Source organism: Pristiophorus japonicus, chromosome 10 (genome assembly GCF_044704955.1).
Source record: "Pristiophorus japonicus isolate sPriJap1 chromosome 10, sPriJap1.hap1, whole genome shotgun sequence".
NCBI lineage: Eukaryota > Metazoa > Chordata > Chondrichthyes > Pristiophoridae > Pristiophorus > Pristiophorus japonicus.
In genome coordinates, this window is record NC_091986.1 from 49,458,670 (window position 1) to 49,474,290 (window position 15,621).

The following is a 15,621-nucleotide window of genomic DNA, read 5'->3' on the forward strand; positions in this document are numbered from 1 at the left end:
GGAAGAGACAGAGAGAGAGAGAGAGAGAGAGAGAGAGTGAGAGACACAGACAGACAGACAAGCGGGGGGGAAGAGAGAGAGAGAGAGAGAGAGTCACGGGTGGGGGAAGAAGAGTAAGAGAGAGACGGGGCAGGGGGGGATGGGCGGAGGAGAGAGAGAGAGAGACACAGACAGGCTGGGGGGGTGGGGGGAGCGAGAGGGAGAGAGAGAGAGAGAGAGAGAGAGAGAGAGACGGGGGGGGGGGGGGAAAGAGAGACACGGGGGGGAGAAAGAGAGAGACGGGGGGGGGGGGGAAAGAGAGACACGGGGGGGGGGGGAAAGAGAGAGACACGGGGGGGGGGGAAAAAGAGAGAGACACGGGGGGGGGGGGGGAAAGAGAGAGACGGGGGGGGGGGGGGAAGAGAGAGATGGGGGGGGTGAAGAGAGAGAGACGGGGGGTGGGGGAAGAGAGAGACGGGGGGGGGGGGGGGAAGAGAGAGACAGGGGGGGGGGGAAGAGAGAGAGACGGGGGGGGGGGGGGAAGAGAGAGACAGGGGGGGGGGGGGAAGAGAGAGAGACGGGGGGGGGGGAAGAGAGAGACAGGGGGGGGGGAGAAGAGAGAGACGGGGGGGGGTGAAGAGAGAGACGGGGGGGGGGGGGGAAAGAGAGAGACGGGGGGGGGGGAAGAGAGAGACAGGGGGGGGGGGAAGAGAGAGAGATGGGGGGGGGGGAAGAGAGAGACGGGGGGGGGGGGGGAAGAGAGAGACGGGGGGGGGGGGGGAGAGAGAGAGAGACGGGGGGGGGAAGAGAGAGACGGGGGGGGGGGGAAGAGAGAGACGGGGGGGGAAGAGAGAGACGGGGGGGGGGGGAAGAGAGAGACGGGGGGGGGGGGGGAAGAGAGAGACGGGGGGGGGGGGGGGAAGAGAGAGACGGGGGGGGGGGGGAGAGAGAGAGAGACGGGGGGGGGGGGTGAAGAGAGAGAGACGGGGGGGGGGGGTGAAGAGAGAGAGACGGGGGGGGGGGTGAAGAGAGAGAGACGGGGGGGGGGGAGAAGAGAGAGACGGGGGGGGGTGAAGAGAGAGAGACGGGGGGGGGGGAAAGAGAGAGACGGGGGGGGGGGAAGAGAGAGACGGGGGGGGGGAAGAGAGAGACGGGGGGGGGGGGAAGAGAGAGACGGGGGGGGGGGGGGGAAGAGAGACGGGGGGGGGGGAGAAGAGAGACGGGGGGGGGGGGGGGAGAGAGAGACGGGCGGGGGGGAAGAGAGAGACGGGGGGGGGAAGAGAGAGACGGGGTGGGAAAAGAGAGAGACGGGGGGGGAACGAGACGGGGGGGGGGAAAGAGAGAGACGGGGGGGGGGAAAGAGAGAGACGGGGGGGGAAAGAGAGAGACGGGGGGGAAAGAGAGAGACGGGGGGGGAAAGAGAGAGACGGGGGGGGGAAAGAGAGAGACGGGGGGGGGGAAAGAGAGAGACGGGGGGGGGAAGAGAGAGACGGGGGGGGAAAGAGAGAGACGGGGGGGGGGAAAGAGAGACGGGGGGGAAAGAGAGAGACGGGGGGGGAAAGAGAGCGACGGGGGGGGAGAGAGGCGACGGGGGGGGAAAGAGAGCGACGGGGGGGGGAAAGAGAGCGACGGGGGGGGGAAAGAGAGCGACGGGGGGGGGAAGAGAGAGACGGGGGGGGGGAAGAGAGAGACGGGGGGGGGGAAGAGAGAGACGGGGGGGGGGAAGAGAGAGACGGGGGGGGGGGGAAAGAGAGAGGACGGGGGGGGGGAAAGAGAGAGACGGGGGGGGGGGAAAGAGAGACGGGGGGGGGAAAGAGAGAGACGGGGGGGGAAAGAGAGAGACGGGGGGGGGGGGAAAGAGAGAGACGGGGGGGGGGGGGAAAGAGGAGAGACGGGGGGGGAAAGAGAGAGACGGGGGGGGGGGGGAAGAGAGAGACGGGGGGGGGGGGGGAAGAGAGAGACGGGGGGGGGGGGAAGAGAGAGACGGGGGGGGGGAAGAGAGAGACGGGGGGGGGGGGGAAGAGAGAGACGGGGGGGGGGGGGAAGAGAGAGACGGGGGGGGGGGGAAGAGAGAGACGGGGGGGGGGGGAAGAGAGAGACGGGGGGGGGGGGGAAGAGAGAGTCGGGGGGGGGGGGGGGGAAGAGAGAGACGGGGGGGGGGGGGAAGAGAGAGACGGGGGGGGGGGGGGGGAAGGAGAGAGACGGGGGGGGGGGGAGGAAGAGAGAGACGGGGGGGGGGAAGAGAGAGACGGGGGGGGGGAAGGAAAGAGAGAGACGGGGGGGGGGGAGGAAAGAGAGAGACGGGGGGGGGGAGGAAGAGAGAGACGGGGGGGGGGGGAGGAAAGAGAGAGACGGGGGGGGGAGGAAAGAGAGAGACGGGGGGGGGGGGAAGAGAGAGACGGGGGGGGGGAAGAGAGAGACGGGGGGGGGGGAAGAGAGAGACGGGGGGGGGAAGAGAGAGACGGGGGGGGGAGGAAGAGAGAGACGGGGGGGGGGGAGGAAGAGAGAGACGGGGGGGGAGGGAGGGAAAGAGAGAGACGGGGGGAGGAAGAGAGACGGGGGGAGGGAGAGAGAGACGGGGGGAGGGGGTAGGTAGAGAGAGATGGGGGGGGGGTAGGTAGAGAGAGAGACGGGGGAGGGAGAGAGAGAGAGACGGGGGAGGGAGAGAGAGAGAGAGAGAGAGAGAGAGAGAGAGAGAGAGAGAGAGAGAGAGAGAGAGAAAGAAAGAGACAGAAGGGTGGGGGGGAAGAAGCGAGAAAGAGGGAGACGGGGGTCGATGAGGAGTGAGTCCAGGAGGGGGAATTGGAACTCAGGAATGACAAGGAACAACATGGGAGTGGATGAAATCCAGAAGTCACAACAGTCACTATTCACTTCATATCCAATAAACCTGTTAACAATTCATGCACAATGGTTGGGTGAGGAGAGGCGGGGGGGCAGTGCTGGTGTAAGGAGGGACTTCGGCTGGGGAAAGGATGTACTTCCACTGGGGTAAGGCACTTTGGCTGGCCCTTGCTGTCGTCTGGGGAACTCTGTCCTCTGTCGCTGCAGCAAGTCAAAGTGTATCGAGTTACAATTTGCAAAGTCAGTGCGACCTTGGGATGAGCGGTTCCCGTTACACATTCCAGTGAAACTTCAGGGTGTGGCTTATCCTCCAAGGAGACCAATCATAGACAAAAGGTGGAGCATGGCGGCCATTTTGGCAGTACAAATAAGCGCGTCCATTATTTATATACTTGCATTCTCAGTGCTCATTTATCCCAATTCTCTCAGACTCTGAAATCACCGTTTGAAATGTGTCATAGGATCTTTTACGTCCACCTGAGGGCAGATGGAGCCTCAGTTTAAAGCCTCATCCGAAAAACGGCAGCTCTGACACTCCCTCAGTGCAGCGCTCCATCGGAGAACCAATACTATCAGTCCTGACCCTCCGACAATGCAGCATTCCCTCAGTATAGTCGCTCCGACAGTGCAGTCTCCATCATTCATCATCATCATAGGCAGTCCCTCGAATCGAGGATGACTTGCTTCCACATCAAAAAGTCCACAGGCGTTTCAATGAAGGACCGAAAATTCCAGGTCCCAAACTAAATCTTGAAGGGTGGAGGATGCCTGCGCGTGGATTTTTTTTAACGTGTGGTGACCATTTCACATGGCCTTGACAGAGCTAGGTCTTGGTCCAGTGGCAAGGATTAACCAAGACGACTGGAGACTAGCTCTGCTGCACGGATTTAGTGTGCACACATATCGCAGTGTGGGCTGGCCCGTGCTGTCCCTGGGCCCTCGCCTCTTCTGGGCCCCAATTACGTCCCTCTACAATCTCTCGCCGCTTCTTCGCCCTGACCTCGCCGCTCCTGCAGTACCTGCCTACGCTCCAATCGCCGACCTGGATCTTGGTGACGTCCCTCTTCACTGCCGTTACTCTGCTGCTCCAGCATGTGCTGCTCCCTGGAATGGTATGCCACCACGCTGCTCCTTCCGCTCCCCGGCCTGCTCTATCATTACTGCCCCACCGACAGCGCAGCACTCCCTCAGTACCGCCCCTCCGACAGTGCAGCATCCCCTCAGTGCTGCCCCACCGACAGCGCAGCACTCCCTCAGTACCGCCCCACCGACAGCGCAGCACTCCCTCAGTACCGCCCCACCGACAGCGCAGCACTCCCTCAGTACCGCCCCTCCGACAGTGCAGCATTCCCTCAGTGCTGCCCCACCGACAGCGCAGCACTCCCTCAGTACCGCCCCACCGACAGCGCAGCACTCCCTCAGTACCGCCCCTCCGACAGCGCAGCATTCCCTCAGTGCTGCCCCACCGACAGCGCAGCACTCCCTCAGTACTGCCCCTCTGACAGCGCAGCACTCCCTCAGTACCGCCCCACCGACCGCGCAGCACTCCCTCAGTGCTGCCCCACCTACAGCGCAGCACTCCCTCAGTACCGCCCCACCGACCGCGCAGCTCTCCCTCAGTACTGCCCCACCGACCGCGCAGCACTCCCTCAGTGCTGCCCCACCTACAGCGCAGCACTCCCTCAGTGCTGCCCCACCGACCGCACAGCACTCCCTCAGTACTGCCCCACCGACCGCGCAGCGCTCCCTCAGTACTGCCCCACCGACAGCGCAGCACTCCCTCAGTACTGCCCCACCGACAGCGCAGCACTCCCTCAGTACTGCCCCACCGACCGCGCAGCGCTCCCTCAGTACTGCCCCACCGACCGCGCAGCGCTCCCTCAGTACTGCCCCACCGACCGCGCAGCGCTCCCTCAGTACTGCCCCACCGACCGCGCAGCGCTCCCTCAGTACTGCCCCACCGACCGCGCAGCGCTCCCTCAGTACTGTCCCACCGACCGCGCAGCACTCCCTCAGTACTGCCCCACCGACCGCACAGCACTCCCTCAGTACTGCCCCACCGACAGTGCAGCACTCCCTCAGTACTGCCCCACCGACCGCGCAGCACTCCCTCAGTACTGCCCCTCCGACAGCGCAGCGCTCCCTCAAAAATTGCTATTGGGAGCCTGTATTTTATAGGGGGATAGAGCATAAAGATGGGCTAATGGCAATCCTATACAAATTATTGATTAAAACATAGCTAGAAACTGTTTTGGCTGATCTAATGTAGGGACGTCTTGGGGAGGCTGCAAAAGAGATTTGGATAATACCAGGGGTGGGAAGCCCGATTTGTATGGGGTGATTAGAGAAACTGGGGCCTTTTCACTAATAAATAGAAGGTTAAAAGGAGTTCTGATGCTGCGGTTCAAATTTATGAAATGGTTTGATAAGGTACATAGGGAAAAATCTATTTCCATAGGTCATTGAGTTGGTTACTAGAGTATCAGAAAAGAAGAAAGGAAGAGGCAAGGAGAATGTGTTTTTTTTTAAAGAAATGCAGTGTATTATTAAGACGTCAATGACTTGCCAGAAACAGTGGTGAATAAAGCGGATAAATATTTTAAAAGCGTCAGATGGAGACAAAAGGCAGGGTACTGGAACCAGTTGGGTAGCTATTTCAGAGGGCTGGTTCATGCACGATGGGCCGAAAGGCCTCCTTCTGTGCTCTATCATTCGAGGATTCAATCAACTGATGTTCACTATGAATTTTATATACAGTTTGAACAAACTTGTTCAAGCATTAGTGGAAGATTTTTTGCTTCCCATTTTGAATCCAGTGAGTGTGCAGCCACCCACATCACTAAACAGTGGCTTATGGAGAAATTAAACCTGTCGCCACTCGCAGTACACTGCCAACCAGCTCCTGTCCATCCAGGTTAAAAGATATACCACGGGTTTCCTGGGAAACGGGCAGATTCACTTCCTTCAATATTTCCTTCTAACTATACATCTAATCTAGTGCAAAGTGATTGAGTGCTTTGGCACGTATATCTCCACAATCGTTCCTCCCTCTGCTTCCTTTATTTGTCGACCCCCCCTCGATAGCCCCCTTCCCCAGTACCACTCAGTACTGACCAACCTCGGACTCTGCGATCAGTGGCCAGGGTTATGCTGAGTAGTACCTCAGATGTAATATACCATAGTGGATTACACAGCTTCAAAATAGAATTACAGCACAGAAACAGGCCATTCGGCCCAACTGGCCCTTGCCGGTGTTTATGCTCCACACGAGCCTCCTCCCACTCCTTTACATCTCACCCTATCAGCATACCCTTCCATTCCTTTCTCCCTCATGTGTTTAGTTAGCTTACTCTTAAATGCATCTATGCTATTCGCCTCAATCACTCCATGTTGTAGCTTCAAAAAAAAAGTTCTTGAAAGACCAGTGTTGCAACTTGCAATACTTCCCAGCAGCTTAGCAAGATCACGTTTTGCACTGAATGAATTCCTATGTTGAAAAATAACTGCTAGTTTCTGGTTGGGGCACATAATGAGACTTAACATTCGTGCATCTCTCATCTTTCCCGGCTCTTCCCAGGGGAGCTGAGACACTAACTATCAAAGCACAGTACAAACCCACGCCTTACCTCAACAAATTTAATGATGGTTTCGAAAAATTTAATCCACTCATCATGGCATTACTCTGAATAATGCACTACCAATGTACAACCTTCATGGGGATTGTAAAATCCTAATGGGTTACCTTGGTAACTGCTTGAAGCTGTCTGTTGCCATGGTGAATGAGGTTCATAATTGAATCAGTAGCCCCTGGCGTGTCAAAATCATCAGCAAAGGCAGCATGCACGTTGACTTTAGTTGCATTTAACCTGAATACAAAACAAAAAAGGAGAGCATGCAATTTAAAGTTTCAAAACGAGAAAAAAAAAAATCTATATTTCTTTTTGAATCACGACAATGAAGGCACCACAAAAAAAAAGATTGTTAATTAATGCACCTGATGCGACTGTGGCTCAAAGAACGAAACCACAGGGATAATTGTGTCATCCGGCACTCCCAGCAGGGAACAACACTCTGGGGAAAGCCTAGGACTGCAGCCAGGGATTTTGTGTCGATTTAAATGGAAAATCGAAGGCGATCCAGAGTACATGCTCCCATTGGGAGCACTGGATCACGCAATCAACCCCCTCACCGCTGCTTGTTATTGATCCAGATGCCAGCTAATCTTTCCTAGCCGGCCATTACAGAATATGGCATCAGGACATTGCAGAATTATTTTTAGGACATTTTTATACCTGCTGGATTATTTCTGCTTTGTGAGACAAGGCACAACATATACTAGTAACGTAGTAGCATGGTGAAGTGCCAGCTATTTAATGAGCGTATTTCCTAAAACAATACTACAGAACAGTCTGAGGGGTCACGCTGTGAGAGAGTAATACACAACAGCAAATGCAGATTACGTATATCTCAGCCGTGGCTCAGTGAGTAACACTGTCGCCTCCAAGTCAGAAGGTTGTGGGTTCAAGTCCCACTCCAGAAGCTTGAGCACAAAATCAAGGCTGACACTTCAGTGCAGTGCTGAGGGAGTGCTGCACTGCCGGAGGGGCGGTACTGAGGGAATGCTGCACTGTTGGAGGGGCAGTTTCCCCCAGTGTCCTGGCCATTTTTATACCTCAACCAACATCGCTAAAACAGATTATCTGGTCATTATCACATTGCTGTTTGTGGGATCTTGCTGTGCGCAACTTGGCTACCGCGCTTCCTAAATTACAACAGTGACTACACTTCAAAAAGTACTTCATTGGCTGTAAAGTGCTTGGGATATCCTGAGGTTGTGAAAGATTCAAGACATTTTTTTCTTTTTTTGAACACAAAGGCATGTCCTGATGACCAGAGGTCATGTGGATTATGCTTCCCAACTACAAGGAAGGCCAAACCAAGGCTTATTTTATGGCTGTCCCTTTAACACGGAAGGGTTGTTGGCACGATCGATGAGTGACTCAGAGAGGCATATACCAACCAGAGCCCTTGGCAAGTGCATCACCTTAACCTAAAAAGTTGACATACAAACACTTTCCCATAATGCATGGATCCATGTGCTCCTCACTGTGATGCCACCATCACTGCCCCTCACCTGCACGACTCATTTTAAAGGTGCCATCACAGAAGGCAAGATATGCCCGAATCAGGATTATGAACTCAATAATTAAATTTAAAAAAAAAAAATCTAAATGTGTAACAGGTACCAAGACCCAAACCTAAACCAAATGTTGGTTTGGTCAGCCAGGTGTGCTAATGTTCGGAGAATGCTGTCAACAGGAACACAGGCCAGAGAGACGCCGGGAATTCCTAGATACCTGAATACATGGACACTAATGGTTGGGTGAAAAGGGTGGCGAACGGGACTTGGTGCAGCGCAAGATAAGGGCAGCAGAGTTTTGGATGAGGTGAAGTTTATGGTGGATGGGAGGCCAGCCAGGAGAGACACCACAAAGCAGAACTGCACTATAGGTACCACACAGAATGCAACAGGGAACAACTAGTGTAGTTCAAATTATTCAATTAATGCCAATTGTTCCATAAACAGGAGAGAGATGACAGCTGCAGTCACCTAGCCCCCAGTCAATGTGCTCTCATTCCCTTGACAAGGGAACCAGTGAGACAAAGGGTATAATTGATGTGTCAAATAATGTGGAAGCAATACATCCACAGAGGGCAGACACACAGCAAGATTCTGCCTCCCAACTGGGAACAACTTCAAGTAAGCAGGTGAACAGGTGCTTAATTCTACAATTCTACAATTTAGGCAGCAATAATTGATCGAGGAATCATCAACTTTATTTCATTAATCAGTACACATTCATCTTTACAGTTGTTTGTTTCCAACTATTTAATGATGTGTAGTTCAGACCCTATCATTTCTGAAACAACTTCCTAAATAGAAAGGTCGTCTCATAGGGAACATAGGAAGGGACTGAGTGTAACATAGCCAAGTTTGCTGACGATACAAAGATGGGAAGAAAAGCAATGTGTGAGGAGGACACAAAAAAATCTGTAAAAGATCATAGACAGGCTAAATGAGTGGGCAAAAATTGGCAGATAGCGTATAATGTTGGAAAGTGTGAGGTCATGCACTTTGGCAGAAAAAAAATCAAAGAGCAAGTTATTATTTAAATGGAGAAAGATTGCAAATTGCTGCAGTACAGCGGGACCTGGGAGTTACTTGTGCATGAAACACACAAGGTTAGTACGCAGGTACAGCAAGTGATCAGGAAGGCCAATGGAATCTTGGCCTCTTTTGCAAAGGGGATGGAGGATAAAAGCAGAGAAGTCTTGCTACAGTTGTACAGGGTATTGGTGAGGCCATGCCTGGAATACTGCGTGCAGTTTTGGTTCCATATTTACGAAAGGATAAACTTGCTTTGGAGGCAGTTCAGAGAAGGTTCACTAGGTTGATTCTGGAGATGAGGGGGTTGATTTATGAGGAAAGGTCGAGTAGGTTGGGCCTCTACTCAGTGGAATTCAGAAGAATGTGACGTGATCTTATCGAAACGTATAAGGTTATGAGGGGGCTTGGCAAGGTGGACGCAGAGAGGATGTTTCCACTTGTGGGGGAGATTAGAACTAGAGGGCATAATCTTAGAATAAGGGGCCAGCCATTTAAAACTGAGATGAGGAGAAATTTCTTCTCGCAGAGAGTTGTGGATCTGTGGAATTCGCTGCCACAGAGAGCTGTGGAAGCTGGGATATTAAATAAATTTAAGACAGAAATAGACAATTTCTTAAACGATAAGGGAATAAGGGGTTATGGGGAGTGAGCAGGGAAGTGGACCTGCGTCCATGATCGGATCAGCCATGATCGTATTAAATGGCGGAGCAGGCTCGAGGGGCCGTCTGGCCTACTCCTTCTCTTATTTCTTATGTTATGTTCCTATTTGTCAAAACAGATTAATTGATATTTATAGTTACTTAAGGAGAAATACTGTATGAAAAGAAACATTTAGTTTGTCGCTAGGAACTCTCATTCAGAGGCCTCGACTAACACATTTTAACCAATAAACTATAAATTAATCCTCAAGGGTTAAAACCTCCATACCAAAAAATCATCAAAACAAGATGGCACTGAGGAGAATATTTAAACTATCTCTTGTATATAATTTGGGATTAGTTCACCAAGTTACCCAGCTAGTGTCAGCCATGGCTCAGTGTGTACCACACTTGCCTCTAGAGTCAAAGGACATGGGTTCAAGTGCAGTACTGAGGAGGGGCAGTACTGAGGGAGTGTTGCACTGTCAGAGGAGCAGCACCGAGGGAGCGCTGTACTGTCAGAGGAGCAGCACCGAGGGAGCGCTGCACTGTCAGAGGAGCCGTCTTTCAGATGAGATATAAAAGGTGGATGTGAGAGCACACGGCACTATTTCGAAGAAGAGCAGGAGAGTTCACCCCCACCCCCGATGTCCTGGGCCAATATTTATCCCTCAACCAACATCTCAAATTACCTGCTCATTATCACACTGCTGTTTGTGGAAGCTTACTGTTATGTATGTAAACATTACCAATGTGTAAGACTTGCCACAAGGGGGCGCACCTGTGGGTGACCCAAGGATCACCTGCACACCCTGGGCAAGCAGATATAAAAGGCAGTCTACCATGCTGCCTCCTCACTCTGGAGTTACAATAAAGAGACCAAGGTCACAACAGTTTGAGCTTAAGATTATACAGTCTTGGAGTTATTCGAAACTTAACAATTGGCGACGAGTAACAGATCACGAACTTTCACGCAGCTATGGCTGCCGTTGGTATTCTTGAGAAATTTGTTGAGAGAGATGATTGGGAAGCCTTCGTTGAGCGTCTTGACCAGTACTTCGTGGCCAACGAGCTGGAAAAGGCAGAAACCGCGATCAAACGCAGGGCGATTCTCCTCATCGTTTGCAGGTCCATGATATATGGCATCAAAAATCTGCTGGCACCGACGAAACCAATGGACAAGACATATGAAGAGTTGTGCAAGCTGGTTCGGGAACACCTCAAGCCGAAGGAGAGCATCTTGATGGCCAATTATCGCTTTTATACGCACCTCATGCTCCGAGGGCCAGGACGTGGCGAGCTATGTCGCCGACCTAAGACGCCTTGCGGGACCTTATCTATTTGCTGGATTTTTGGGAGAAGTGTTACAGGACTTCTTCGTGCTAGGAATCGGCCACGAGGTCATTCTTCGCAAACTGCTATCTGCCGAATCCCTAGATCTGAGCAAGGCCATCACAATAGCCCAGGCTTTTATGTCCACGAACACTAACACTAAACAGATATCATTGCAGCATTGGAACTCACCGACAAATATTGTGCATAAAATAACGCCTTCAGCAGGCAGAACTGTACATGGCAGGGCCTACACGCCAGACCTAGGATGACTCAGAGTCCGCCGTGGGGTGTGAATGCGAATCCATTAACAACGTGTTGGCATCGCGGGAGTAATGATTGAGCCCATCAATGTTGATTCAAGCACTATGTGTGCAAGGGCTGTGGAACAATGGGGCACCTCCAGCGAATGTGCAGACGTGCTGTGACTCACCGCGTGGCAGAGTCGGCAGAAGATGACCGATCCGGCGCGGATTACGCTGAACGATAAAGAGAGGCAACTCGACCAGAGGTTGAAAAGGAAGTGTATGGGGTACACACCTTCACCACCAAAAGCCCTCCGATAATGTAAAGTCAAATTAAACAGCATTCCAGTTTCCATGGAATTGGACACGGGGACGAGTCAGTCAATTATGAGCCAGAAGGCTTTTGAGAAACTGTGGGGCAACAAGGCACAAAGGCAAAAACTAAGTCCGATCTACACCAAGCTGCGCACTTACACCAAATAGCTTAAAACAGTCGCTGGCAGTGCGGCAGTGAAGGTATTGTACGAGAGGTGTGCATGATTTACCACTATGGATTGTACCAGGCTATTCGGCAGAAGCTGGCTCGGTCAGATCCAATGGAACTGGGACGACACCAAAGCACTGTCTTCGGAGGATGACGCCTCATACGCCCAAGTGCTCAACAAATTCCTGTCGTTATTCGAGCCAGGCATCGACAGCTTCAAAATGCAGATCCATCTAGTCCCTGATGCACGACCCGTTCATTACAAGGCCCGAGCGGTTCCATACATCATGCGAGAGAAAGTCGAGATCGAGCTGGACAGACTTCAACAAGAGGGGATCATATCGCCAGTCGAGTTCAACGAGTGGGCCAGTCCAATTGTTCCGGTGTTGAAGAGCGATGGGATGGTCAGAATCTGCGGTGACTACAAGGTAACGATCAACCGAGTCTCGTTACAGGACCAGTACCCACTACCCAAAGCGGATGACCTGTTTGCAACGCTAGCAGGGAGGGAGGGGGAAGTCGTTCACCAAGCTCGATCTAACCTCTGCTCACATGACACAGGAGCTGGCTGAACCTGCGAAAAAATTGACGTGCATCAACACTCACAGAGGACTGTGAGTTTTGGGATTCGTTCGGCGGCGGCCATATTCCAGAGGAACATGGAGAGCCTGCTGAAATCGGTTCCGCGCTGTTCCAAGACGACATCTTGATCATTAACCGCAACACCACCGAACACTTGCACAACCTGGAAGAGGTTCTCAAGCGACTGGACAGAGTGGGACTCAGGTTGAAACGCTCTTAAATGTGTTTTCCTGGCGCCAGAGGTCGAATTTCTGAGGAGAAAGGTTGCGGCGGACGGCATCAGACCCACGGACTCCAAGACAGAGGCCATCAAGAATGCACCCAGACCACAGAATGTGATGGAGCTGGGACTCAACTATTTTGATAACTTTCTACCGGGACTGAGCACTTTGCTGGAACCTTGCATTTATTGCTACGCAAGGGAGATGATTGGATTTGGGGTAAAGCTCAAGAGACAGCCTTTAACAAGGCCAGAAACCTATGTTCCAACAAGTTACGTGTATTGTATGACCCGTGTAAACGTTTAGTACTAGCTTGTGATGCATCTTCGTACTGGGTCAGTTGTGTTACAGCAAGCCAATGGGTCAGGCAAACTGCCAACCGACTCCATATATGTCCAGAAGCTTATCTAAGGCTGAAAGATCCTAGAGTATGGTTGAAAAAGAAGCATTAGTATGCGTATACGGGGTTAAGAAAATGCACCAATACCTATTGAGCTTGAAACCGACCACAAGCCGCTCATTTCGCTGTTCTCAGAAAGCAAAGGTATTAACACCATGCTTCGTCCCGCATCCAAAGCTGGGCACTAACGTTATCTGCGTATGATTATGTAATCCACCACAAACCAGGCACTGAGAACTGTGCCGATGCCCACCGTCAGCTACCATTGCCCACCACCAGGATGGAAATGGCACAACTGGGAGACTTGCTCCTGGTAATGGATGTTTTTGAGAGCAAGAGGTCACCCGTCACGGCTCGCCAGGACCTGGGCTAGCCAGGACCCCGGTGCTATCACAAGTAAAAAGCTGTAACCTCAATGGGAGCTGGTCGGCAGTCCCAGGGGAATTGCAAGACGAAATTAAGCCATTCCTCTGACACAAGGACAAAATGTCCATCCATTCAAACTGCCTCCTATGGGGGAATCGTGTAATTTTGCCAAAAAAAGGCAGGAAAACGTTTATACGCGACCTTCACAGTACCCACCCAGGCATAGTCATGATGAAGGCTATCGCCAGGTCGCACGTTTGGTGGCCCGGCATTGACTCGGAACTGGAGTCGTGCGTACACCAATGCAACACTTGCTCACAGTTGAGCAATGCACCAAGGGAGGCCCCACTGAGTCTGTGATCGTGGCCCTCCAAACCATGGTCCAGGATCCATGTAGATTTCGCTGGCCCCTTTCTAGGAAAGATGTTCCTAGTAGCAGTGGATGCTTACTCTAAATGGATTGAATGTATAATAATGTCGTCATGTACGTCCACTGCCACCATTGAAAGCCACCGGGCCATGTTCGCCACACATGGTTGCCCGACGTCCTTGTTAGTGACAATGGATCATGCTTCACCAGCTCGGAATTCAATGAGTTCATGACCCGCAATGGAATCAAGCATGTCAGGTCTGCGGTGTTTAAGCCTGCATCCAATGGTCAAGTGGAACGGGCAGTCCAAACCATCAAGCAGAGCTTGAAACATGTGTCGGACGGTTCCCTGCAGAGCCGGCTATCTCGGATTCTGCTCAGCTACCGCAAGCGGCCCCATTCGCTTACCGGGGGTCCCCCTGCAGAATTGCTAAATAAGATAGCACTCATAACCAGGCTCTCCTTAGTCCACCCGGATCTCAATGATCATGTAGAAACCCGGCATCACATGTACCACGATCGCGCGGCTGTATCACGCGACATTGAAGTTAATGACCCTGTGTTTGTTCTTAATTATGGTCATGGTTCCAAATGGGTTGCAGGCACTGTGTTAGCCAAGGAGGGAATAGAGTGTTTGTTGTCAAACATTTCAACGGACAAATGTGCAGAAATCACTTGGATCAGACCAAACTGCGGTTGACCGACAACCAAGAACAGTTTGAAGAGAACATTACCATCATTGATCCACCCACACACTCAACCAGCAATCGACCTCGCAGTCAACCATGAGGATGAACCCACCATGCCCGACAGTCCGATCAGACCAGCCACACCGCAGCGCAGCAATAATCCGACCATCTCACCCATGCCAGGACTTCAACTCAGGCGATCAACCCAGGAACGCAGAGACCCCGATCGCCTCAACTTGTACATAAGTTGTACATAAGACTTTGGAGGGGGGGGGGGGGGGGAGAAATGATGTTATGTATGTAAACATCACCAATGTGTACGACTTGCCACAAGGGGGTGCACTGTGGGAGACCCAAGGGTCACCTGCAGACCCTGGGCAAGCAGGTATAAAAGGCAATCCACCATGCTGCCTCCTCACCCTGGAGTTACAATAAAGAGACCAAGGTCACAACAGTTTGAGCTTAAGCTATACAGTCTTGTGGAGTTATTCTAAACGTAACACTTACAGTGCATAAATTGGCTGCCATGTTTCCAATATTACAACAGAGACAACACTTCAAAAGTACTTCATTGGCTATGAAGCACTTCGGGACGTCCTGAGGTCGTGAAAGTTGCTGTATGAATGCAATTCTTTCTTTCTACCATACCTTTCCCATAACAACGTTTCATCGACTGCTGGGCAGGCCAACTGTCCTCTCATGTAAGCAGACGCATCATCGATAAAAGCCGAGATGGAGTGGAGAAGGGTTCTGGCTTCTGTCATGTTGGTATCACTGTATTCCACTGCTACAATTCAAACACAATACAGATTTAGCAAGGTCCTCCCATCACACATCACCACACTGTTCAAACTTTTAAAGTTCTAAAATTCATACCTGATCTGTATTTTGATAGAAGACAAAACATTCGAAACTGGTTTGCAGAGAATTTTTCTAAGAGGCTCTGGTTAACAATCAGAGAAATTGAAACGTTATCATTTGTGCATTACAAGCAAAGCAATGAAGCACTAAAAAATATGGTGTGACTGAGGCATTCATCTATCTATGTGACACGAGCACTCGGCTATAATAGCCAAGAAATGCATTGGTTTCCCTACACGACGAAAATCGAGCTCGGCTGAAGGGCATATATGACACAGAATGCACAGCACAGAAACAGGACATTCGGCCCAATTGGTCTATGTCGGTGTTAATGCTCCAACCCTACTTCATCTCATCCTATCAACATAAGCAGCTAAAGTAAATGTTGGTCCCTTCGAGGATGAGACTGGGGAATTAATAATGTGAAACAGGGAAATGGCA

The 15,621-nt window shown here is 51.9% G+C and overlaps 1 protein-coding gene across 3 annotated transcripts in view; it reads right to left on the reverse strand.

The window, feature by feature from the left end:
- Window positions 1–15,621, reverse strand: part of cars2 (cysteinyl-tRNA synthetase 2, mitochondrial) — a 144,570-nt gene that overhangs the window by 85,212 nt on the left and 43,737 nt on the right. For all 3 annotated transcript variants that reach the window (XR_011595645.1, XM_070891806.1, XM_070891804.1), the window contains exons 10-12: window positions 15,196–15,262; window positions 14,968–15,106; window positions 6,566–6,689 (exon numbers count right to left, since the gene is read on the reverse strand). Coding sequence is in view for 2 of the 3 variants with exons in the window: in XM_070891806.1 (XP_070747907.1) it covers window positions 6,566–6,689; window positions 14,968–15,106; window positions 15,196–15,262 (330 nt within the window). In the remaining variant the exon portion in view is untranslated. The remainder of the gene's footprint in view (window positions 1–6,565; window positions 6,690–14,967; window positions 15,107–15,195; window positions 15,263–15,621) is intronic.